Source organism: Eurosta solidaginis, unplaced genomic scaffold (genome assembly GCF_040869045.1).
Source record: "Eurosta solidaginis isolate ZX-2024a unplaced genomic scaffold, ASM4086904v1 ctg00001167.1, whole genome shotgun sequence".
Lineage (NCBI taxonomy): Eukaryota > Metazoa > Arthropoda > Insecta > Diptera > Tephritidae > Eurosta > Eurosta solidaginis.
Genome location: NW_027136982.1, coordinates 68,752 through 91,919, shown reverse-complemented (window position 1 = coordinate 91,919; position 23,168 = coordinate 68,752). Strand labels below are relative to the sequence as shown.

The 23,168-nt window shown below is 33.2% G+C and overlaps 1 protein-coding gene across 1 annotated transcript; it reads right to left on the bottom strand.

Annotated features, from left to right (window-relative positions):
* Window positions 1-9,020: 9,020 nt before the first annotated feature.
* Window positions 9,021-11,083, bottom strand: LOC137235976 (uncharacterized). Its single transcript, XM_067758713.1, has 2 exons — window positions 10,375-11,083; window positions 9,021-10,300 (listed from the first exon to the last, which is right to left on the bottom strand). The coding sequence occupies exons 1-2, from the start codon at window positions 11,081-11,083 to the stop codon at window positions 10,290-10,292; spliced, it is 720 nt and encodes a 239-aa protein (XP_067614814.1). The 3' UTR covers window positions 9,021-10,289.
* Between the last annotated feature and the right edge of the window lie 12,085 nt (window positions 11,084-23,168).

Sequence of the window (23,168 nt, the reverse complement as noted above, 5' to 3'; positions counted from 1 at the left end):
TTGAGTAGATAACTCAGCAGTTGTTTGCATCAGAGCGACAATTTTTGAGATAGTTATTAAAACTGTTTAAAGGTTGTCAAACGTTGTTTCTCGTTGTATATCCTTTAATTCTAGAGTTAAATTGATAAATAACGTGTACGAATTTGTTTAACGCATTTGTTTTGGTTACTCGACGTCTCCGTTCTCGTGTAGCCTACATATTGCGTTTTTTTTTTTTAATTTGCTTACCGGGCTAAAGGTTAGCATGTTTAAAATACGTAAGTCGTTTTGTTCAACAAATTTGAGTAGATAACTCATCAGTTGTTTGCATCAGAGCGACAATTTTTGAGATAGTTATTAAAATTGTTTAAAGGTTGTCAAACGTTGTTTCTCGTTGTATATCCTTTAATTCTAGAGTTAAATTGATAAATAACGTGTACGAATTTGTTTAACGCATTTGTTTTGGTTACTCGACGTCTCCGTTCTCGTGTAGCCTACATATTGCGTTTTTTTTTTAATTTGCTTACCGGGCTAAAGGTTAGCATGTTTAAAATACGTAAGTCGTTTTGTTCAACAAATTTGAGTAGATAACTCATCAGTTGTTTGCATCAGAGCGACAATTTTTGAGATAGTTATTAAAATTGTTTAAAGGTTGTCAAACGTTGTTTCTCGTTGTATATCCTTTAATTCTAGAGTTAAATTGATAAATAACGTGTACGAATTTGTTTAACGCATTTGTTTTGGTTACTCGACGTCTCCGTTCTCGTGTAGAATACATATTGCGTTTTTTTTTTAATTTGCTTACCGGGCTAAAGGTTAGCATGTTTAAAATACGTAAGTCGTTTTGTTCAACAAATTTGAGTAGATAACTCATCAGTTGTTTGCATCAGAGCGATAATTTTTGAGATAGTTATTAAAACTGTTTAAAGGTTGTCAAACGTTGTTTCTCGTTGTATATCCTTTAATTCTAGAGTTAAATTGATAAATAACGTGTACGAATTTGTTTAGCGCATTTGTTTTGGTTACTCGACGTCTCCGTTCTCGTGTAGCCTACATATTGCGTTTTTTTTTTAATTTGCTTACCGGGCTAAAGGTTAGCATGCTTAAAATACGTAAGTCGTTTTGTTCATCAAATTTAAGTAGATAACTCATCAGTTGTTTGCATCAGAGCGATAATTTTTGAGATAGTTATTAAAACTGTTTAAAGGTTGTCAAACGTTGTTTCTCGTTGTATATCCTTTAATCCTAGAGTTAAATTGATAAATAACGTGTACGAATTTGTTTAACGCATTTGTTTTGGTTACTCGACGTCTCCGTTCTCGTGTAGCCAACATATTGCGTTTTTTTTTTAATTTGCTTACCGGGCTAAAGGTTAGCATGTTTAAAATACGTATGTCGTTTTGTTCATCAAATTTAAGTCAGTTGTTTGCATCAGAGCGATAATTTTTGAGATAGTTATTAAAACTGTTTAAAGGTTGTCAAACGTTGTTTCTCGTTGTATATCCTTTAATTCTAGAGTTAAATTGATAAATAACGTGTACGAATTTGTTTAACGCATTTGTTTTGGTTACTCGACGTCTCCGTTCTCGTGTAGCCTACATATTGCGTTTTTTTTTTAATTTGCTTACCGGGCTAAAGGTTAGCATGTTTAAAATACGTAAGTCGTTTTGTTCAACAAATTTGAGTAGATAACTCATCAGTTTTTTGCATCAGAGCGACAATTTTTGAGATAGTTATTAAAATTGTTTAAAGGTTGTCAAACGTTGTTTCTCGTTGTATATCCTTTAATTCTAGAGTTAAATTGATAAATAACGTGTACGAATTTGTTTAACGCATTTGTTTTGGTTACTCGACGTCTCCGTTCTCGTGTAGCCTACATATTGCGTTTTTTTTTTAATTTGCTTACCGGGCTAAAGGTTAGCATGTTTAAAATACGTAAGTCGTTTTGTTCAACAAATTTGAGTAGATAACTCATCAGTTGTTTGCATCAGAGCGATAATTTTTGAGATAGTTATTAAAACTGTTTAAAGGTTGTCAAACGTTGTTTCTCGTTGTATATCCTTTAATTCTAGAGTTAAATTGATAAATAACGTGTACGAATTTGTTTAGCGCATTTGTTTTGGTTACTCGACGTCTCCGTTCTCGTGTAGCCTACATATTGCGTTTTTTTTTTAATTTGCTTACCGGGCTAAAGGTTAGCATGCTTAAAATACGTAAGTCGTTATGTTCATCAAATTTAAGTAGATAACTCATCAGTTGTTTGCATCAGAACGATAATTTTTGAGATAGTTATTAAAACTGTTTAAAGGTTGTCAAACGTTGTTTCTCGTTGTATATCCTTTAATCCTAGAGTTAAATTGATAAATAACGTGTACGAATTTGTTTAACGCATTTGTTTTGGTTACTCGACGTCTCCGTTCTCGTGTAGCCAACATATTGCGTTTTTTTTTTAATTTGCTTACCGGGCTAAAGGTTAGCATGTTTAAAATACGTAAGTCGTTTTGTTCATCAAATTTAAGTCAGTTGTTTGCATCAGAGCGATAATTTTTGAGATAGTTATTAAAACTGTTTAAAGGTTGTCAAACGTTCTTTCTCGTTGTATATCCTTTAATTCTAGAGTTAAATTGATAAATAACGTGTACGAATTTGTTTAACGCATTTGTTTTGGTTACTCGACGTCTCCGTTCTCGTGTGGCCTACATATTGCGTTTTTTTTTTAATTTGCTTACCGGGCTAAAGGTTAGCATGTTTAAAATACGTAAGTCGTTTTGTTCAACAAATTTGAGTAGATAACTCAGCAGTTGTTTGCATCAGAGCGACAATTTTTCAGATAGTTATTAAAACTGTTTAAAGGTTGTCAAACGTTGTTTCTCGTTGTATATCCTTTAATTCTAGAGTTAAATTGATAAATAACGTGTACGAATTTGTTTAACGCATTTGTTTTGGTTACTCGACGTCTCCGTTCTCGTGTAGCCTACATATTGCGTTTTTTTTTTTTAATTTGCTTACCGGGCTAAAGGTTAGCATGTTTAAAATACGTAAGTCGTTTTGTTCATCATATTTAAGTAGATAACTCATCAGTTGTTTGCATCAGAGCGATAATTTTTGAGATAGTTATTAAAACTGTTTAAAGGTTGTCAAACGTTGTTTCTCGTTGTATATCCTTTAATTCTAGAGTTAAATTGATAAATAACGTGTACGAATTTGTTTAACGCATTTGTTTTGGTTACTCGACGTCTCCGTTCTCGTGTAGCCCACATATTGCGTTTTTTTTTTAATTTGCTTACCGGGCTAAAGGTTAGCATGTTTAAAATACGTAAGTCGTTTTGTTCATCAAATTTAAGTAGATAACTCATCAGTTGTTTGCATCAGAGCGATAATTTTTGAGATAGTTATTAAAACTGTTTAAAGGTTGTCAAACGTTGTTTCTCGTTGTATATCCTTTAATTCTAGAGTTAAGTTGATAAATAACGTGTACGAATTTGTTTAACGCATTTGTTTTGGTTACTCTACGTCTCCGTTCTCGTGTAGCCTACATATTGCGTTTTTTTTTTAATTTGCTTACCGGGCTAAAGGTTAGCATGTTTAAAATACGTAAGTCGTTTTGTTCATCAAATTTAAGTAGATAACTCATCAGTTGTTTGCATCAGAGCGATAATTTTTGAGATAGTTATTAAAACTGTTTAAAGGTTGTCAAACGTTGTTTCTCGTTGTATATCCTTTAATTCTAGAGTTAAATTGATAAATAACGTGTACGAATTTGTTTAACGCATTTGTTTTGGTTACTCGACGTCTCCGTTTTCGTGTAGCCTACATATTGCGTTTTTTTTTTAATTTGCTTACCGGGCTAAAGGTTAGCATGTTTAAAATACGTAAGTCGTTTTGTTCATCATATTTAAGTAGATAACTCATCAGTTGTTTGCATCAGAGCGATAATTTTTGAGATAGTTATTAAAACTGTTTAAAGGTTGTCAAACGTTGTTTCTCGTTGTATATCCTTTAATTCTAGAGTTAAATTGATAAATAACGTGTACGAATTTGTTTAACGTATTTGTTTTGGTTACTCGACGTCTCCGTTCTCGTGTAGCCTACATATTGCGTTTTTTTTTTAATTTGCTTACCGGGCTAAAGGTTAGCATGTTTAAAATACGTAAGTCGTTTTGTTCATCAAATTTAAGTAGATAACTCATCAGTTGTTTGCATCAGAGCGACAATTTTTGAGATAGTTATTAAAACTGTTTAAAGGTTATCAAACGTTGTTTCTCGTTGTATATCCTTTAATTCTAGAGTTAAATTGATAAATAACGTGTACGAATTTGTTTAACGCATTTGTTTTGGTTACTCGACGTCTCCGTTCTCGTGTAGCCTACATATTGCGTTTTTTTTTTAATTTGCTTACCGGGCTAAAGGTTAGCATGTTTAAAATACGTAAGTCGTTTTGTTCAACAAATTTGAGTAGATAACTCAGCAGTTGTTTGCATCAGAGCGACAATTTTTGAGATAGTTATTAAAACTGTTTAAAGGTTGTCAAACGTTGTTTCTCGTTGTATATCCTTTAATTCTAGAGTTAAATTGATAAATAACGTGTACGAATTTGTTTAACGCATTTGTTTTGGTTACTCGACGTCTCCGTTCTCGTGTAGCCTACTTATTGCGTTTTTTTTTAATTTGCTTACCGGGCTAAAGGTTAGCATGTTTAAAATACGTAAGTCGTTTTGTTCAACAAATTTGAGTAGATAACTCATCAGTTGTTTGCATCAGAGCGACAATTTTTGAGATAGTTATTAAAATTGTTTAAAGGTTGTCAAACGTTGTTTCTCGTTGTATATCCTTTAATTCTAGAGTTAAATTGATAAATAACGTGTACGAATTTGCTTAACGCATTTGTTTTGGTTACTCGACGTCTCCGTTCTCGTGTAGCCTACATATTGCGTTTTTTTTTTTAATTTGCTTACCGGGCTAAAGGTTAGCATGCTTAAAATACGTAAGTCGTTTTGTTCATCAAATTTAAGTAGATAACTCATCAGTTGTTTGCATCAGAGCGATAATTTTTGAGATAGTTATTAAAACTGTTTAAAGGTTGTCAAACGTTGTTTCTCGTTGTATATCCTTTAATCCTAGAGTTAAATTGATAAATAACGTGTACGAATTTGTTTAACGCATTTGTTTTGGTTACTCGACGTCTCCGTTCTCGTGTAGCCAACATATTGCGTTTTTTTTTTAATTTGCTTACCGGCTAAAGGTTAGCATGTTTAAAATACGTAAGTCCTTTTGTTCATCAAATTTAAGTCAGTTGTTTGCATCAGAGCGATAATTTTTGAGATAGTTATTAAAACTGTTTAAAGGTTGTCAAACGTTGTTTCTCGTTGTATATCCTTTAATTCTAGAGTTAAATTGATAAATAACGTGTACGAATTTTTTTAACGCATTTGTTTTGGTTACTCGACGTCTCCGTTCTCGTGTAGCCTACATATTGCGTTTTTTTTTTAATTTGCTTACCGGGCTAAAGGTTAGCATGTTTAAAATACGTAAGTCGTTTTGTTCAACAAATTTGAGTAGATAACTCAGCAGTTGTTTGCATCAGAGCGACAATTTTTGAGATAGTTATTAAAACTGTTTAAAGGTTGTCAAACGTTGTTTCTCGTTGTATATCCTTTAATTCTAGAGTTAAATTGATAAATAACGTGTACGAATTTGTTTAACGCATTTGTTTTGGTTACTCGACGTCTCCGTTCTCGTGTAGCCTACATATTGCGTTTTTTTTTAATTTGCTTACCGGGCTAAAGGTTAGCATGTTTAAAATACGTAAGTCGTTTTGTTCATCATATTTAAGTAGATAACTCATCAGTTGTTTGCATCAGAGCGATAATTTTTGAGATAGTTATTAAAACTGTTTAAAGGTTGTCAAACGTTGTTTCTCGTTGTATATCCTTTAATTCTAGAGTTAAATTGATAAATAACGTGTACGAATTTGTTTAACGCATTTGTTTTGGTTACTCGGCGTCTCCGTTCTCGTGTAGCTTACATATTGCGTTTTTTTTTTAATTTGCTTACCGGGCTAAAGGTTAGCATGTTTAAAATACGTAAGTCGTTTTGTTCATCAAATTTAAGTAGATAATCTCATCAGTTGTTTGCATCAGAGCGATAATTTTTGAGATAGTTATTAAAACTGTTTAAAGGTTGTCAAACGTTGTTTCTCGTTGTATATCCTTTAATTCTAGAGTTAAGTTGATAAATAACGTGTACGAATTTGTTTAACGCATTTGTTTTGGTTACTCGACGTATCCGTTCTCGTGTAGCCTACATATTGCGTTTTTTTTTTAATTTGCTTACCGGGCTAAAGGTTAGCATGTTTAAAATACGTAAGTCGTTTTGTTCATCAAATTTAAGTAGATAACTCATCAGTTGTTTGCATCAGAGCGCTAATTTTTGAGATAGTTATTAAAACTGTTTAAAGGTTGTCAAACGTTGTTTCTCGTTGTATATCCTTTAATTCTAGAGTTAAGTTGATAAATAACGTGTACGAATTTGTTTAACGCATTTGTTTTGGTTACTCGACGTCTCCGTTCTCGTGTAGCCTACATATTGCGTTTTTTTTTTAATTTGCTTACCGGGCTAAAGGTTAGCATGTTTAAAATACGTAAGTCGTTTTGTTCATCAAATTTATTTATTTATTTATTTATTTATTTATTTATTCATATTATAGTCTAGGACAATCAGAACCTCCTTACAGACTATTTACTAATATATCTTAACTAATATATATAAAATATTCAAATAATTTCATTCAATAGCAGTTTAAACCTAAATTTAATTAATGCAAAATCAATATCTATAGAATACAGCAAATTAAACTCCCTCATTGCCCTAGCAATTGGAGAGTTGGAAGCATAAGTCGTTCTAAATCTATCTAACCAGAAAAAATCGTGACATCGAAGGGTTCGCGATGGTACATTGAACCGTATACGTTCTAAAAGATAGGGCGAGTCAACCGTCCCATTGATGATATCATATAAAAATGTCAATGAAAGCATTGATCTTCTACTCACTAAAGATTTAAGGTTAATTAAAAGACACCTAGAACTGTATGTTGGAACAGGGTCTTGAAAACGCAAAGACCGGAGGGCAAATCGCAAAAATATTTTTTGAATACGCTCAAGTCGGTCTATATGGCAGGCATGGTACGGCCTCCAAATGAAAACAGCATATTCTAGTTTAGACCGCACTAGGGTTGTAAATAAAAGTTTTAAAGTATAAGGATCACTAAAATCCATACTGAAACGGCGAATGAACGCAAGTGTGGAATAAGACTTCGCAATGACATAATTAATCTGACTGTGGAATAGAAACTTCGCATCAAAGACTACACCAAGATCTGATATTTCATCAACAACCGTCAGCGTAGAGTCCCCAATATGATACGAAACAGGAAGAACATTTCGAGTTTTAGCAAAGGTAATACTAAAACATTTACTTATATTTAAAAGCAGACGATTCCGTTTACACCAGTCCATTACGTTATCAAGATCAGCTTGGAGCATAGTGGACTCAGATTGAGTCGTGATTGATGCAAAAATTTTCAAGTCATCAGCAAACAATAAGAATTCAGCATAACTGAAACAATGACGTATGTCATTAATAAAGATAACAAATAATAAGGGACCCAACACGCTCCCTTGTGGTACACCAGAATTGGCAGTAAACGACCGCGAAGAAATACCATCTACCACAACAACACAGCTACGATCTGCCAAGTAAGATCTCACCCAAGATAGCATACTAGAATGGAAGCCGAAGCCAGCAAGTTTAGATATTAGTAATGAATGGTTGACTTTGTCAAAAGCCTTCGAAAAATCGGTATAGATAGTATCAACTTGCGCTCTCCTATTAAATGAAGAAATACAGTATTCAGAAAATACTGCTAGATTAGTTACAGTTGATCTGCCAGGCATAAATCCATGCTGATTAGGTGAAATCAAGGTCTTTACTGCGAAGAATATTTTATCCTTAACTACAATTTCAAACAATTTCGAGACAGTGGAAAGTTTAGAAATAGGACGGTAGTTGGCAACATTACTTTTATTACCACTCTTGAATATCGGGGTAATAGACGTTACCTTCCAAGCGTTTATGAAATCTCCATTCCTGAGAGATTTATTAAAAATTAATAAGATTGGATACGCAACTGCTGCAATATTTTTAAACAAAAAAGAACAGAACCCATCTACATCCATTTGCACTGACGACTTGATCACCGAGATGCCACAAATGACATCTTCAAGAGTCAGGGACAATTGACCAAAATTAATAGGGGTGTCATTTTCCGTATCTAGTTCCTCGGTGAGAAACGTCCCAGTCTCAAAATTCGCCCCGAAAAAATCAGCAAAGAGGTTGACAGCTTCGCCGAGGGAATACGCAGATTTTCCATTGTAAGAAACTTTAGATGGGATACTTGCACACGACTTTTTAGCCTTAACGTAACGCCAAAAAGATTTAGGGTTTAACTTAATATTCCTTTCAAATTTAGCAACATACTCTTTATGAAGTTTCTTACTCAAAGATTTAAACTTACTTGAGTATAATAAATATTTATCCTTATGAAGACGCATCTTCGATAATTTATACCTTTTAAAAAACTTATTCCTTAAATTTTTAAGTCTTTTCAACTTTCTTGTATACCAAGGTATTTTGTAACATTTCCTTTTCACTCGAGGAATTAAAGTGGAGCAAATTTCATTGACTTTAACTTTGAAAAGATCAAAGCATTCATTTACACTCTTCCCAGAAAATATAGTATCCCAATCATGCAAATTGATTCTATCGCTAATGGCATTAAAGTTGCAATTTTTGAAACAGTAATTAACCAGTAGCAAATCTAAGTCGACATTTCTAAATTCGTAAAACTCCAGTTGCAGGACAAGAGGAACATGATGCAAGCCGGGGCATGACAGAGGATCGAGACATTCTTCCAAAGAAAAACTCATATCTTCACTTAAAAAAATTAGATCCAATGTTTTAAACAGTTTATTTAAAATTGAATTAATTTGAGTAAGATTGACGCTTAATAAGTTGTCAACAACATACGTTTCGGAAAAGCTAGTTACATTGTTGGGGTACAAAGTTAAACTCTCACCCACTGGCGCCCAGCTCACATCTCCTATATTGAAATCACCTAAAATACAAAAATTACACTCTGATTTCGTAGAAACTAAGTCTATAAGATTATCAGTATGTGCTTTATACAAACTGTCAATACTACCAGGCGGAATGTAAGATACACATATAAAGAGTGTCGACGACCCATTGACACATACACACAGTTGATCCAACCGAGTGTCCTCATTCTGCAGTGAAATAGATGATGAGTGATATTTACGCCGAACAGCAATTAAAGTACCACCTCCTCGGGACAGGCCAGTTTTTAACGTATCTCGATCTTTTCTATATACGTTGTACATTTCGGGATCAAAATACTCGTTGTCATAGAAATTTTCATTTAGCCAGGTTTCCACGAAAACGTAAACATCATAACCCAATAGTGAACTAAATTCATATACTGCTTTAGACTTAGTTCTAAGCCCAGAAGCATTTTCATAATATATACTAAACGGCAAAGAGTTCGGTTTGAAATTCAGGGATGTTGCTACACCACTTGTTGAGTTGCACCGCCCCTTGGAAAAAAACGGAACGGCCGTAGAATTACATTAACAGGCCAGATGTTCGCATCAATAACTTTGTTGTAATAAGATTCCGATACGCCTAGTTTAAAACTGACTCGCCTTAGTTCGGACAGATTGGTACCACTTTTTACGAGCTTGTCGCATTTCAAATAAGTTTTACCAATGCCAGAATGTTTCGTGACATAGCTTAAAATATCATCCTCGGTCACTTTGGGCAAGAACGATGAGACGTGCAGCCACTTCATACTCGAAGCTACACACAGTTCCGAGTTGGTATTTACGCCAAGAACCAGTGGCTTACTTAGATTCTTCTTGGCACTCCTCCCTACCAGTAAAGGTGCAGGAACATTATCATTATTCTGCGTGTTACTCACAGTATGAGCATCCCGCAGTCCAAAATTTGCAGTTGATGGGTTATTATTTTGGGCTACCACCGTAGCGAAACTCATTGGCAACGAAGTATTAGTACCAGTGGCACAAGTAGTAGAAGAGGTAGTAGTGTTGATAGACACAGAGGCAGTAGAAAGTGGCACCGAAGCAGCGGAAACATTCGTTAATACTGGTTTAGTTTTGCTTTTCTTACTACCCTTCACAGTCGGACTAGAGTTAGTACGGTTCGCACCAAGTTTATTATCTGCACCCTTTGAAATAAACGGCTGGGTATTATTATTCGGTAAATGTATGTCTCTGACATTATTATGTTCAGTCGCATTACCTTTTAGCAAAGACTGAGTGAGAGAGTTATTTGTCAACACGGTCATGCTATTAATAGACGTATCAACAGTATTTGATTTTGGTACGCCAGCAACATCATCGGCAGCAGCAGCGACAGCATCCCGCATAACCAAAGAGCAAGCAGCAGGAACATTAACATTATCAGACAACTCTTTTTGTTTGTTTACATTAAGAGCATTGTCCGAAACCAGCTTAAGCAAATCGACTACAGCCTTTCTCAAATCTACTATTTCCGACTTAAGAGAAGTTATAACAGCATCTCTGTCTTGTAGGTTTGTGGACAATAACTTAAATTCGGCACATAAAGCATCAAACTTTCGTGATAACTTTTTATTGTCATCACGAAAGAAGCGTAAAGAGGAATGCATATTAGCATCTTCTGCATGCAAACCATCCAGTTCATTGTCCACAGTGGGTTTCGCATTATTTATATTGTTTGTATTGTTTGTGTTCAATGAAGAACTTTCAAGTGGTCGTTCACACGATACAACGGGTGATACAGGCGGGCGGAGAGATGAGCGACGCTCTGCCATGCACTTCTCACACAAAAAAGATTTACCTGCCGAGAGCAAATAGTCAACATCGGTTTGCACAAAACCAACACAATGCAAGTGAAAAATTTCTTTGCACTTTGCACACTGAATTTTTGGATCTATGCGATCAACTTTTTGTTTGCACACACAAGGCATTTTAATATTAAATGAATATTCGATTAACTAGACAGCGGTTAGCGTCAATAAAGTTTATACACCAAGAGTCAATATGCAATTGCACGACAATTGGTCACAAAATTACGCGATTAAAGACGGTTTATTATGATAAAATTCACCATAATGCGGAGCAAAGAAAAAACACGTCCGCACTCCACGAATATAAATCAATGTTTTTGTAGATAACTCATCAGTTGTTTGCATCAGAGCGATAATTTTTGAGATAGTTATTAAAACTGTTTAAAGGTTGTCAAACGTTGTTTCTCGTTGTATATCCTTTAATTCTAGAGTTAAATTGATAAATAACGTGTACGAATTTGTTTAACGCATTTGTTTTGGTTACTCGACGTCTCCGTACTCGTGTAGCCCACATATTGCGTTTTTTTTTAATTTGCTTACCGGGCTAAAGGTTAGCATGCTTAAAATACGTAAGTCGTTTTGTTCAACAAATTTAAGTAGATAACTCATCAGTTGTTTGCATCAGAGCGACAATTTTTGAGATAGTTATTAAAACTGTTTAAAGGTTGTCAAACGTTGTTTCTCGTTGTATATCCTTTAATTCTAGAGTTAAATTGATAAATAACGTGTACGAATTTGTTTAGCGCATTTGTTTTGGTTACTCGACGTCTCCGTTCTCGTGTAGCCTACATATTGCGTTTTTTTTTTAATTTGCTTACCGGGCTAAAGGTTAGCATGTTTAAAATACGTAAGTCGTTTTGTTCATCAAATTTAAGTAGATAACTCATCAGTTGTTTGCATCAGAGCGATAATTTTTGAGATAGTTATTAAAACTGTTTAAAGGTTGTCAAACGTTGTTTCTCATTGTATATCCTTTAATTCTAGAGTTAAATTGATAAATAACGTGTACGAATTTGTTTAACGCATTTGTTTTGGTTACTCGACGTCTCCGTTCTCGTGTAGCCTACATATTGCGTTTTTTTTTTTAATTTGCTTACCGGGCTAAAGGTTAGCATGTTTAAAATACGTAAGTCGTTTTGTTCATCATATTTAAGTAGATAACTCATCAGTTGTTTGCATCAGAGCGATAATTTTTGAGATAGTTATTAAAACTGTTTAAAGGTTGTCAAACGTTGTTTCTCGTTGTATATCATTTAATTCTAGAGTTAAATTGATAAATAACGTGTACGAATTTGTTTAACGCATTTGTTTTGGTTACTCGACGTCTCCGTTCTCGTGTAGCCTACATATTGCGTTTTTTTTTTTAATTTGCTTACCGGGCTAAAGGTTAGCATGTTTAAAATACGTAAGTCGTTTTGTTCATCAAATTTAAGTAGATAACTCATCAGTTGTTTGCATCAGAGCGATAATTTTTGAGATAGTTATTAAAACTGTTTAAAGGTTGTCAAACGTTGTTTCTCGTTGTATATCCTTTAATTCTAGAGTTAAATTGATAAATAACGTGTACGAATTTGTTTAACGCATTTGTTTTGGTTACTCGACGTCTCTGTTCTCGTGTAGCCCACATATTGCGTTTTTTTTTTTAATTTGCTTACCGGGCTAAAGGTTAGCATGTTTAAAATACGTAAGTCGTTTTGTTCATCATATTTAAGTAGATAACTCATCAGTTGTTTGCATCAGAGCGATCATTTTTGAGATAGTTATTAAAACTGTTTAAAGGTTGTCAAACGTTGTTTCTCGTTGTATATCCTTTAATTCTAGAGTTAAGTTGATAAATAACGTGTACGAATTTGTTTAACGCATTTGTTTTGGTTACTCGACGTCTCCGTTCTCGTGTAGCCCACATATTGCGTTTTTTTTTAATTTGCTTACCGGGCTAAAGGTTAGCATGCTTAAAATACGTAAGTCGTTTTGTTCAACAAATTTAAGTAGATAACTCATCAGTTGTTTGCATCAGAGCGACAATTTTTGAGATAGTTATTAAAACTGTTTAAAGGTTGTCAAACGTTGTTTCTCGTTGTATATCCTTTAATTCTAGAGTTAAATTGATAAATAACGTGTACGAATTTGTTTAACGCATTTGTTTTGGTTACTCGACGTCTCCGTTCTCGTGTAGCCTTCATATTGCGTTTTTTTTTTAATTTGCTTACCGGGCTAAAGGTTAGCATGTTTAAAATACGTAAGTCGTTTTGTTCATCAAATTTAAGTAGATAACTCATCAGTTGTTTGCATCAGAGCGATAATTTTTGAGATAGTTATTAAAACTGTTTAAAGGTTGTCAAACGTTGTTTCTCGTTGTATATCCTTTAATTCTAGAGTTAAATTGATAAATAACGTGTACGAATTTGTTTAACGCATTTGTTTTGGTTACTCGACGTCTCCGTTCTCGTGTAGCCTACATATTGCGTTTTTTTTTAATTTGCTTACCGGGCTAAAGGTTAGCATTTTTAAAATACGTAAGTCGTTTTGTTCATCATATTTAAGTAGATAACTCATCAGTTATTTGCATCAGAGCGATAATTTTTGAGATAGTTATTAAAACTGTTTAAAGGTTGTCAAACGTTGTTTCTCGTTGTGTATCCTTTAATTCTAGAGTTAAATTGATAAATAACGTGTACGAATTTGTTTAACGCATTTGTTTTGGTTAATCGACGTCTCCGTTCTCGTGTAGCCCACATATTGCGTTTTTTTTTTAATTTGCTTACCGTGCTAAAGGTTAGCATGTTTAAAATACGTAAGTCGTTTCGTTCATCAAATTTAAGTAGATAACTCATCAGTTGTTTGCATCAGAGCGATAATTTTTGAGATAGTTATTAAAACTGTTTAAAGGTTGTCAAACGTTGTTTCTCGTTGTATATCCTTTAATTCTAGAGTTAAATTGATAAATAACGTGTACGAATTTGTTTAACGCATTTGTTTTGGTTACTCGACGTCTCCGTTCTCGTGTAGCCTACATATTGCGTTTTTCTTTTTAATTTGCTTACCGGGCTAAAGGTTAGCATGTTTAAAATACGTAAGTCGTTTCGTTCATCAAATTTAAGTAGATAACTCATCAGTTGTTTGCATCAGAGCGATAATTTTTGAGATAGTTATTAAAACTGTTTAAAGGTTGTCAAACGTTGTTTCTCGTTGTATATCCTTTAATTCTAGAGTTAAATTGATAAATAACGTGTACGAATTTGTTTAACGCATTTGTTTTGGTTAATCGACGTCTCCGTTCTCGTGTAGCCCACATATTGCGTTTTTTTTTTAATTTGCTTACCGTGCTAAAGGTTAGCATGTTTAAAATACGTAAGTCGTTTTGTTCATCATATTTAAGTAGATAACTCATCAGTTGTTTGCATCAGAGCGATAATTTTTGAGATAGTTATTAAAACTGTTTAAAGATTGTCAAACGTTGTTTCTCGTTGTATATCCTTTAATTCTAGAGCTAATTGATAAATAACGTGTACGAATTTGTTTAACGCATTTGTTTTGGTTACTCGACGTCTCCGTTCTCGTGTAGCCTACATATTGCGTTTTTTTTTTAATTTGCTTACCGGGCTAAAGGTTAGCATGTATAAAATACGTAAGTCGTTTTGTTCATCATATTTAAGTAGATAACTCATCAGTTGTTTGCATCAGAGCGATAATTTTTGAGATAGTTATTAAAACTGTTTAAAGGTTGTCAACCGTTGTTTCTCGTTGTATATCCTTTAATTCTAGAGTTAAATTGATAAATAACGTGTACGAATTTGTTTAACGCATTTGTTTTGGTTACTCGACGTCTCCGTTCTCGTGTAGCCTACATATTGCGTTTTTTTTTTAATTTGCTTACCGGGCTAAAGGTTAGCATGTTTAAAATACGTAAGTCGTTTTGTTCATCATATTTAAGTAGATAACTCATCAGTTGTTTGCATCAGAGCGATAATTTTTGAGATAGTTATTAAAACTGTTTAAAGGTTGCCAAACGTTGTTTCTCGTTGTATATCCTTTAGTTCTAGAGTTAAATTGATAAATAACGTGTACGAATTTGTTTAACGCATTTGTTTTGGTTACTCGACGTCTCCGTTCTCGTGTAGCCTACATATTGCGTTTTTTTTTTAATTTGCTTACCGGGCTAAAGGTTAGCATGTTTAAAATACGTAAGTCGTTTTGTTCATCATATTTAAGTAGATAACTCATCAGTTGTTTGCATCAGAGCGATAATTTTTGAGATAGTTATTAAAACTGTTTAAAGGTTGTCAAACGTTGTTTCTCGTTGTATATCCTTTAATTCTAGAGTTAAATTGATTAATAACGTGTACGAATTTGTTTAACGCATTTGTTTTGGTTACTCGACGTCTCCGTTCTCGTGTAGCCTACATATTGCGTTTTTTTTTTTAATTTGCTTACCGGGCTAAAGGTTAGCATGTTTAAAATACGTAAGTCGTTTTGTTCATCATATTTAAGTAGATAACTCATCAGTTGGTTGCATCAGAGCGATAATTTTTGAGATAGTTATTAAAACTGTTTAAAGGTTGTCAAACGTTGTTTCTCGTTGTATATCCTTTAATTCTAGAGTTAAATTGATAAATAACGTGTACGAATTTGTTTAACGCATTTGTTTTGGTTACTCGACGTCTCCGTTCTCGTGTAGCCTACATATTGCGTTTTTTTTTTAATTTGCTTACCGGGCTAAAGGTTAGCATGTTTAAAATACGTAAGTCGTTTTGTTCATCATATTTAAGTAGATAACTCATCAGTTGTTTGCATCAGAGCGATAATTTTTGAGATAGTTATTAAAACTGTTTAAAGGTTGCCAAACGTTGTTTCTCGTTGTATATCCTTTAGTTCTAGAGTTAAATTGATAAATAACGTGTACGAATTTGTTTAACGCATTTGTTTTGGTTACTCGACGTCTCCGTTCTCGTGTAGCCTACATATTGCGTTTTTTTTTTAATTTGCTTACCGGGCTAAAGGTTAGCATGTTTAAAATACGTAAGTCGTTTTGTTCATCAAATTTAAGTAGATAACTCATCAGTTGTTTGCATCAGAGCGATAATTTTTGAGATAGTTATTAAAACTGTTTAAAGGTTGTCAAACGTTGTTTCTCGTTGTATATCCTTTAATTCTAGAGTTAAATTGATAAATAACGTGTACGAATTTGTTTAACGCATTTGTTTTGGTTACTCGACGTCTCCGTTCTCGTGTAGCCTACATATTGCGTTTTTTTTTTAATTTGCTTACCGGGCTAAAGGTTAGCATGTTTAAAATACGTAAGTCGTTTTGTTCAACAAATTTAAGTAGATAACTCATCAGTTGTTTGCATCAGAGCGACAAATTTTGAGATAGTTATTAAAACTGTTTAAAGGTTGTCAAACGTTGTTTCTCGTTGTATATCCTTTAATTCTAGAGTTAAATTGATAAATAACGTGTACGAATTTGTTTAACGCATTTGTTTTGGTTACTCGACGTCTCCGTTCTCGTGTAGCCTACATATTGCGTTTTTTTTTTAATTTGCTTACCGGGCTAAAGGTTAGCATGTTTAAAATACGTAAGTCGTTTTGTTCATCAAATTTAAGTAGATAACTCATCAGTTGTTTGCATCAGAGCGATAATTTTTGAGATAGTTATTAAAACTGTTTAAAGGTTGTCAAACGTTGTTTCTCGTTGTATATCCTTTAATTCTAGAGTTAAATTGATAAATAACGTGTACGAATTTGTTTAACGCATTTGTTTTGGTTACTCGACGTCTCCGTTCTCGTGTAGCCTACATATTGCGTTTTTTTTTTTTAATTTGCTTACCGGGCTAAAGGTTAGCATGTTTAAAATACGTAAGTCGTTTTGTTCAACAAATTTGAGTAGATAACTCATCAGTTGTTTGCATCAGAGCGATAATTTTTGAGATAGTTATTAAAACTGTTTAAAGGTTGTCAAATGTTGTTTCTCGTTGTATATCCTTTAATTCTAGAGTTAAATTGATAAATAACGTGTACGAATTTGCTGCTTACCGGGCTAAAGGTTAGCATGTTTAAAATACGTAAGTCGTTTTGTTCATCAAATTTAAGTAGGTAACTCATCAGTTGTTTGCATCAGAGCGACAATTTTTGAGATAGTTATTAAAACTGTTTAAAGGTTGTCAAACGTTGTTTCTCGTTGTACATCCTTTAATCCTAGAGTTAAATTGATAAATAACGTGTACGAATTTGTTTAACGCATTTGTTTTGGTTACTCGACGTCTCCGTTCTCGTGTAGCCTACATATTGCGTTTTTTTTTAATTTGCTTACCGGGCTAAAGGTTAGCATGTTTAAAATACGTAAGTCGTTTTGTTCATCAAATTTAAGTAGATAACTCATCAGTTGTTTGCATCAGAGCGATAATTTTTGAGATAGTTATTAAAACTGTTTAAAGGTTGTCAAACGTTGTTTCTCGTTGTATATCCTTTAATTCTAGAGTTAAATTGATAAATAACGTGTACGAATTTGTTTAACGCATTTGTTTTGGTTACTCGACGTCTCCGTTCTCGTGTAGCTTACATATTGCGTTTTTTTTTTAATTTGCTTACCGGGCTAAAGGTTAGCATGTTTAAAATACGTAAGTCGTTTTGTTCATCAAATTTAAGTAGATAACTCATCAGTTGTTTGCATCAGAGCGATAATTTTTGAGATAGTTATTAAAACTGTTTAAAGGTTGTCAAACGTTGTTTCTCGTTGTATATCCTTTAATTCTAGAGTTAAATTGATAAATAACGTGTACGAATTTGTTTAACGCATTTGTTTTGGTTACTCGACGTCTCCGTTCTCGTGTAGCCTACATATTGCGTTTTTTTTTTAATTTGCTTACCGGGCTAAAGGTTAGCATGTTTAAAATACGTAAGTCGTTTTGTTCATCATATTTAAGTAGATAACTCATCAGTTGTTTGCATCAGAGCGATAATTTTTGAGATAGTTATTAAAACTGTTTAAAGGTTGTCAAACGTTGTTTCTCGTTGTATATCCTTTAATTCTAGAGTTAAATTGATAAATAACGTGTACGAATTTGTTTAACGCATTTGCTTTGGTTACTCGACGTCTCCGTTCTCGTGTAGCCTACATATTGCGTTTTTTTTTTAATTTGCTTACCGGGCTAAAGGTTAGCATGTTTAAAATACGTAAGTCGTTTTGTTCATCATATTTAAGTAGATAACTCATCAGTTGTTTGCATCAGAGCGATAATTTTTGAGATAGTTATTAAAACTGTTTAAAGGTTGTCAAACGTTGTTTCTCGTTGTATATCCTTTAATTCTAGAGTTAAATTGATAAATAACGTGTTCGAATTTGTTTAACGCATTTGTTTTGGTTACTCGACGTCTCCGTTCTCGCGTAGCCTACATATTGCGTTTTTTTTTAAATTTGCTTACCGGGCTAAAGGTTAGCATGTTTAAAATACGTAAGTCGTTTTTTTCAACAAATTTAAGTAGATAACTCATCAGTTGTTTGCATCAGAGCGATAATTTTTGAGATAGTTATTAAAACTGTTTAAAGGTTGTCAAACGTTGTTTCTCGTTGTATATCCTTTAATTCTAGAGTTAAATTGATAAATAACGTGTACGAATTTGTTTAACGCATTTGTTTTGGTTACTCGATGTCTCCGTTCTCGTGTAGCCTACATATTGCGTTTTTTTTTTTAATTTGCTTACCGGGCTAAAGGTTAGCATGTTTAAAATACGTAAGTCGTTTTGTTCATCAAATTTAAGTAGATAACTCATCAGTTGTTTGCATCAGAGCGATAATTTTTGAGATAGTTATTAAAACTGTTTAAAGGTTGTCAAACGTTGTTTCTCGTTGTATATCCTTTAATTCTAGAGTTAAATTGATAAATAACGTGTACGAATTTGTTTAACGCATTTGTTTTGGTTACTCGACGTCTCCGTTCTCGTGTAGCCTACATATTGCGTTTTTTTTTTTAATTTGCTTACCGGGCTAAAGGTTAGCATGTTTAAAATACGTAAGTCGTTTTGTTCATCAAATTTAAGTAGATAACTCATCAGTTGTTTGCATCAGAGCGATAATTTTTGAGATAGTTATTAAAACTATTTAAAGGTTGTCAAACGTTGTTTCTCGTTGTATATCCTTTAATTCTAGAGTTAAGTTGATAAATAACGTGTACGAATTTGTTTAACGCATTTGTTTTGGTTACTCGACGTCTCCGTTCTCGTGTAGCCTACATATTGCGTTTTTTTTTTTAATTTGCTTACCGGGCTAAAGGTTAGCATGTTTAAAATACGTAAGTCGTTTTGTTCATCAAATTTAAGTAGATAACTCATCAGTTGTTTGCATCAGAGCGATAATTTTTGAGATAGTTATTAAAACTGTTTAAAGGTTGTCAAACGTTGTTTCTCGTTGTATATCCTTTAATTCTAGAGTTAAATTGATAAATAACGTGTACGAATTTGTTTAACGCATTTGTTTTGGTTACTCGACGTCTCCGTTCTCGTGTAGCCTACATATTGCGTTTTTTTTTAATTTGCTTACCGGGCTAAAGGTTAGCATGTTTAAAATACGTAAGTCGTTTTGTTCATCAAATTTAAGTAGATAACTCATCAGTTGTTTGCATCAGAGCGATAATTTTTGAGATAGTTATTAAAACTGTTTAAAGGTTGTCAAACGTTGTTTCTCGTTGTATATCCTTTAATTCTAGAGTTAAATTGATAAATAACGTGTACGAATTTGTTTAACGCATTTGTTTTGGTTACTCGACGTCTCCATTCTCGTGTAGCCTACATATTGCGTTTTTTTTTTAAATTTGCTTACCGGGCTAAAGGTTAGCATGTTTAAAATACGTAAGTCGTTTTGTTCAACAAATTTAAGTAGATAACTCATCAGTTGTTTGCATCAGAGCGATAATTTTTGAGATAGTTATTAAAACTGTTTAAAGGTTGTCAAACGTTGTTTCTCGTTGTATATCCTTTAATTCTAGAGTTAAATTGATAAATAACGTGTACGAATTTGTTTAACGCATTTGTTTTGGTTACTCGACGTCTCCGTTCTCGTGTAGCCTACATATTGCGTTTTTTTTTTAATTTGCTTACCGGGCTAAAGGTTAGCATATTTAAAATACGTAAGTCGTTTTGTTCATCATATTTAAGTAGATAACTCATCAGTTGTTTGCGTCAGAGCGATAATTTTTGAGATAGTTATTAAAACTGTTTAAAGGTTGTCAAACGTTGTTTCTCGTTGTATATCCTTTAATCCTAGAGTTAAATTGATAAATAACGTGTACGAATTTGTTTAACGCATTTGTTTTGGTTACTCGACGTCTCCGTTCTCGTGTAGCCTACATATTGCGTTTTTTTTTTAATTTGCTTACCGGGCTAAAGGTTAGCATGTTTAAAATACGTAAGTCGTTTTGCTCATCAAATTTAAGTAGATAACTCATCAGTTGTTTGCATCAGAGCGATAATTTTTGAGATAGTTATTAAAACTGTTTAAAGGTTGTCAAACGTTGTTTCTCGTTGTATAACCTTTAATTCTAGAGTTAAATTGATAAATAACGTGTACGAATTTGTTTAACGCATTTGTTTTGGTTACTCGACGTCTCCGTTCTCGTGTAGCCTACATATTGCGTTTTTTTTTAATTTGCTTACCGGGCTAAAGGTTAGCATGTTTAAAATACGTAAGTCGTTTTGTTCATCAAATTTAAGTATATAACTCATCAGTTGTTTGCATCAGAGCGACAATTTTTGAGATAGTTATTAAAACTGTTTAAAGGTTGTCAAACGTTGTTTCTCGTTGTATATCCTTTAATTCTAGAGTTAAATTGATAAATAACGTGTACGAATTTGTTTAACGCATTTGTTTTGGTTACTCGACGTCTCCGTTCTCGTGTAGCCTACATATTGCGTTTTTTTTTTAATTTGCTTACCGGGCTAAAGGTTAGCATGTTTAAAATACGTAAGTCGTTTTGTTCATCATATTTAAGTAGATAACTCATCAGTTGTTTGCATCAGAGCGATAATTTTTGAGATACTTATTAAAACTGTTTAAAGGTTGTCAAACGTTGTTTCTCATTGTATATCCTTTAATTCTAGAGTTAAATTGATAAATAACGTGTACGAATTTGTTTAACGCATTTGTTTTGGTTACTCGACGTCTCCGTTCTCGTGTAGCCTACATATTGCGTTTTTTTTTTAATTTGCTTACCGGGCTAAAGGTTAGCATGTTTAAAATACGTAAGTCGTTTTGTTCATCATATTTAAGTAGATAACTCATCAATTGTTTGCATCAGAGCGATAATTTTTGAGATAGTTATTAAAACTGTTTAAAGGTTGTCAAACGTTGTTTCTCGTTGTATATCCTTTAATTCTAGAGTTAAATTGATAAATAACGTGTACGAATTTGTTTAACGCATTTGTTTTGGTTACTCGACGTCTCCGTTCTCGTGTAGCCTACATATTGCGTTTTTTTTTTAATTTGCTTACCGGGCTAAAGGTTAGCATGCTTAAAATACGTAAGTCGTTTTGTTCAACAAATTTGAGTAGATAACTCATCAGTTGTTTGCATCAGAGCGGCAATTTTTGAGATAGTTATTAAAACTGTTTAAAGGTTGTCAAACGTTGTTTCTCGTTGTATATCCTTTAATTCTAGAGTTAAATTGATAAATAACTTGTACGAATTTGTTTAACGCATTTGTTTTGGTTACTCGACGTCTCCGTTCTCGTGTAGCCTACATATTTTTTTTTTTTTTTAATTTGCTTACCGGGCTAAAGGTTAGCATGTTTAAAATACGTAAGTCGTTTTGTTCATCATATTTAAGTAGATAACTCAGCAGTTGTTTGCATCAGAGCGACAATTTTTGAGATAGTTATTAAAACTGTTTAAAGGTTGTCAAACGTTGTTTCTCGTTGTATATCCTTTAATTCTAGAGTTAAATTGATAAATAACGTGTACGAATTTGTTTAACGCATTTGTTTTGGTTACTCGACGTCTCCGTTCTCGTGTAGCCTACATATTGCGTTTTTTTTTTTAATTTGCTTACCGGGCTAAAGGTTAGCATGTTTAAAATACGTAAGTCGTTTTGTTCATCAAATTTAAGTAGATAACTCATCAGTTGTTTGCATCAGAGCGATAATTTTTGAGATAGTTATTAAAACTGTTTAAAGGTTGTCAAACGTTGTTTCTCGTTGTATATCCTTTAATTCTAGAGTTAAATTGATAAATAACGTGTACGAATTTGTTTAACGCATTTGTTTTGGTTACTCGACGTCTCCGTTCTCGTGTAGCCTACATATTGCGTTTTTTTTTTTAATTTGCTTACCGGGCTAAAGGTTAGCATGTTTAAAATACGTAAGTCGTTTTGTTCATCATATTTAAGTAGATAACTCATCAGTTGTTTGCATCAGAGCGATAATTTCTGAGATAGTTATTAAAACTGTTTAAAGGTTGTCAAACGTTGTTTCTCGTTGTATATCCTTTAATTCTAGAGTTAAGTTGATAAATAACGTGTAAGAATTTGTTTAACGCATTTGTTTTGGTTACTCGACGTCTCCGTTCTCGTGTAGCCTACATATTGCGTTTTTTTTTTTTTTTAATTTGCTTACCGGGCTAAAGGTTAGCATGTTTAAAATACCTAAGTCGTTTTGTTCATCAAATTTAAGTAGATAACTCATCAGTTGTTTGCATCAGAGCGATAATTTTTGAGATAGTTATTAAAACTGTTTAAAGGTTGTCAAACGTTGTTTCTCGTTGTATATCCCTTAATTCTAGAGTTAAATTGATAAATAACGTGTACGAATTTGTTTAACGCATTTGTTTTGGTTACTCGACGTCTCCGTTCTCGTGTAGCCTACATATTGCGTTTTTTTTTTAATTTGCTTACCGGGCTAAATGTTAGCATGTTTAAAATACGTAAGTCGTTTTGTTCATCAAATTTAAGTAGATAACTCATCAGTTGTTTGCATCAGAGCCATAATTTTTGAGATAGTTATTAAAACTGTTTAAAGTTTGTCAAGCGTTGTTTCTCGTTGTATATCCTTTAATTCTACAGTTAAATTGATAAATAACGTGTACGAATTTGTTTAACGCATTTGTTTTGGTTACTCGACGTCTCCGTTCTCGTGTAGCCTACATATTGCGTTTTTTTTTTTTTAATTTGCTTACCGGGCTAAAGGTTAGCATGTTTAAAATACGTAAGTCGTTTTGTTCA

Excerpts from the sequence above, each read along its gene's own strand:
- LOC137235976 (XM_067758713.1), bottom strand. The coding sequence starts at position 11,083 with ATGCCTTGTGTGTGCAAACAAAAAGTTGATCGCATAGATCCAAAAATT.